General features: G+C 36.6%; 1 protein-coding gene across 1 annotated transcript; it reads right to left on the minus strand.

The window, feature by feature from the left end:
* Positions 1-379: 379 nt before the first annotated feature.
* LOC145105151 (uncharacterized) lies at positions 380-1273 on the minus strand. Its single transcript, XM_079042280.1, has one exon. The coding sequence runs from the start codon at positions 1271-1273 to the stop codon at positions 380-382; it is 894 nt and encodes a 297-aa protein (XP_078898406.1).
* Positions 1274-2919: the final 1646 nt, after the last annotated feature.

A 2919-nucleotide genomic window follows, 5' to 3' on the forward strand; every position in this document is an offset into this window, starting at 1 on the left:
TTTGATTATATCTTTATCCATTTATCAATCCCTTGATTATCCGGATTTTGTTTGTAACCATGTATTTGTACACGTAGTCTAATGAGAATATGGCAAGGACTTTACCTAACTTACAATGCCAACTTGGAAAAAAATCTTAATCCAACTTTCTGGAGAAAATTCAGTGGATCGGTCCACGTTTTCTACAAACATACCATAGTGGTTGCTTTTAGAGATAAACATGTAATGAACATATCAAATGCATACAAACCGTAAACCGTTATTAATCACTTGAAGTCTATACTCCATGATATACACAAAAAAGTATTTCAATGTTTACAAAATGTGTTAGAAATAAAAAGTTATTTACATGACTACATTACGGATTGTTAACATATTGCTAACAGTTGATGATATTTAGAATTGACACTCTAGTTTTGATCAAGCATCTGCAAAGGCCTTCTAATTGGTCAATTAGATCTCCGAGGCTGAATTCCATTTCTGCTAGCCCTTTTTTTATACTCTCAAGAACTAGTCTGTCTGATTTTATGTTCTTGTTTCTGATTAAGGTGTGTAGGTCATCGTGTACCTTCTGAACTACACTTTCTTTTACTGTTTGAACACACTGCACACGCTTGCTGCCTATATGATGCATTTTCGAGACTAAAAACCAGCCTTTTTGCCTTGACGGTGTGTATGATCCAAGAATAAACGCCAACAAGGACTCAAACACTGCCAAAGTGTTTGATCTGATTTCCTTCAATATGTTGACGTTTGATGTTTTACTGTGGCCTTTTACTGAAGAACCATAATGCTTCTGCAAACCTAACAATGCTTTATAAACAGCCTTCTTTACTTTTCTCCTGTTCGATAGATAGTCCTTGACTGAAGAAGTTAACCCATGGACATCGCCTCTTTTACGCCGTAGAACTGACTGGAGATCTTTGGCATAGTCCGTAGATGTAGATAAGGCATCCTTGGTTGTGCTACACAGATCCAAAAGCCCAATAAGTTCGTCCAAAAATTTGTTCAGCTGCTCTTTTAGGCATCCGTGTGATAAAGAATGTTGAGTTGATGGCAGTGTAAGGAACGGCTGAATGGATTCATACATATCATTCAGACAATTTAGCTTCTCGCCTATCAGTGATGATGATGAACACGATGTGGTGGCATCTTGAGAAGTGTGAGATCTGTATAATTCATTGAATACGTGGTGCTGGTCTAATAATGTAGAAGGTAAGCTGATGGATCGGCCATGACTATGGGGTTTTATGTTTGAAGAAATAGTAGCCATCTGTTTCTGAGAAGCAAAAGCTAAGAAATTACTCTCTGTTTATTGTCTGTATCCTCTGTTTACAAACTTCATAGTTATAGTTGGAGTTTTGGTGTTAATGTTAATGTGATCCTGAATCAGATTTGGTTGTTGCTCACCCATATTCCACAGCTCATTTCCCATTATTCTATGTCCTATTCTACATTATTCATATGAATCAATATATATTAATACAACACGAATGGCACAACTTGTTTCTTTCGTTGCATGATCTGGGTATTGATTTGCTTAATTAATTAAAATAAAATACTCCGATACATGAAGTGGCATCTACATTATTTCATTCATAAATATTTATATACGCCCAATGCACGAGTGATTAGATAAATAAATGAAATTTGGTAAATGGTTGTCCCTGAGTTGGAGACATGGTTACCTGTAGACACTATGTAAATTAAGACTGCTTGAGAAAGAATCTAGATACCACGATCGTAATTTTGTGCAAAAAAGCTTATAGGACCCGGTTATTTCAATTAAAAAACCCGGTTTTGAACCGGGTCCTAAAGCCAGCGAGACCTATGTGAAAAAAGGAATAGAACCCGGTTTTAAAACCGGCTCCACGTATTCAATGTGAAAAAAGGAATAGACCTATGTGTAATTACGGTTTTAACCTTGATGGTTGATGTTACAGGGTGGTGGGAAGCAGGATTTTGAAGCAGGCAGTGAGGTACGAGTACTGTAATGTCAATTGTGCAGGATGATTAGAGTGATGACATGTACATTGCTTCATTTTTGGTATTCATATGGTTTTATTTATACATTGAGACCTTTAATGCAATTGTGATTAGACCGGTTGTTTAGGGTGCTGTCGTGATTTAGATAGGTTGCTTTCTTTTTTTGGATCCTGGATCAGAGTGTTGTGTTGCTGAGATGAGTTCATCCCTTTGACAATTGTGCCCCTGGTTTTGTCTTGCATCTTTGTGGTGGTTTCTTGATCCGTTTCTCCTGTGTTCTTTGGAGTTGCTGGCATACTTTCTTGATCTTCTCTGGTTCTATTTGTGCTCCTGGTTGCTGATTGCTTTCTAGATGTTGGTGGGTTTTATTGGTTTCTTGACCATTTTGCCCCTGCCTGGCATTTTTTGGTGTAGTGCTTGTTAACTGAGGTTTTCTCCCTCTATTCATCTGTTTGCTTTTCTTATTGTTTTTCTTGGGGTGTTTTTCTTATTGTTATTAGTTCTCTATATGTTTTGCTTTTGTTTGTTTGATTCTTCTTGTTGCTCATTATTTTACTTTGTTTCGGCTTCCTTCTTGTGTGTTTTTTAATAAAGTCATAGTTGAAAAAAGAAGTCATTAATCCACATTTATATTTGCTAAAAGAATTCAAAACACCCGGTTGTAGAAAATGGGTCATATAACTTCCTAGTAAGCGTGTTCTGTAGTAATACTAATAGAACCCGGTTGTTTTCTCGAGACCGGGTCATATACTTATACGAACAAAAAGGGTACTAGACTAGAACTTCATAAATACCTCACTCACTAGTCACTATGAACTACATCTCTCAAGAAGACCTCTACAAGTAGTACGAAATCCATTATATATAGAGGTGTTTACATCTATCTCTCTCTCTTTCTCTCTCTCTCTCTCGCTCTAGCTATCTATCTATCAT

This window comes from Lactuca virosa, chromosome 4, assembly GCF_052849685.1.
Source record: "Lactuca virosa cultivar CGN04683 chromosome 4, Lactuca_virosa_CGN04683_v6, whole genome shotgun sequence".
Taxonomy (NCBI): Eukaryota; Viridiplantae; Streptophyta; class Magnoliopsida; order Asterales; family Asteraceae; genus Lactuca; species Lactuca virosa.

Bases quoted from the DNA above. Each gene is read 5' to 3' on its own strand.
- LOC145105151 (XM_079042280.1), bottom strand. From the start codon at position 1,273: ATGGCTACTATTTCTTCAAACATAAAACCCCATAGTCATGGCCGATCC.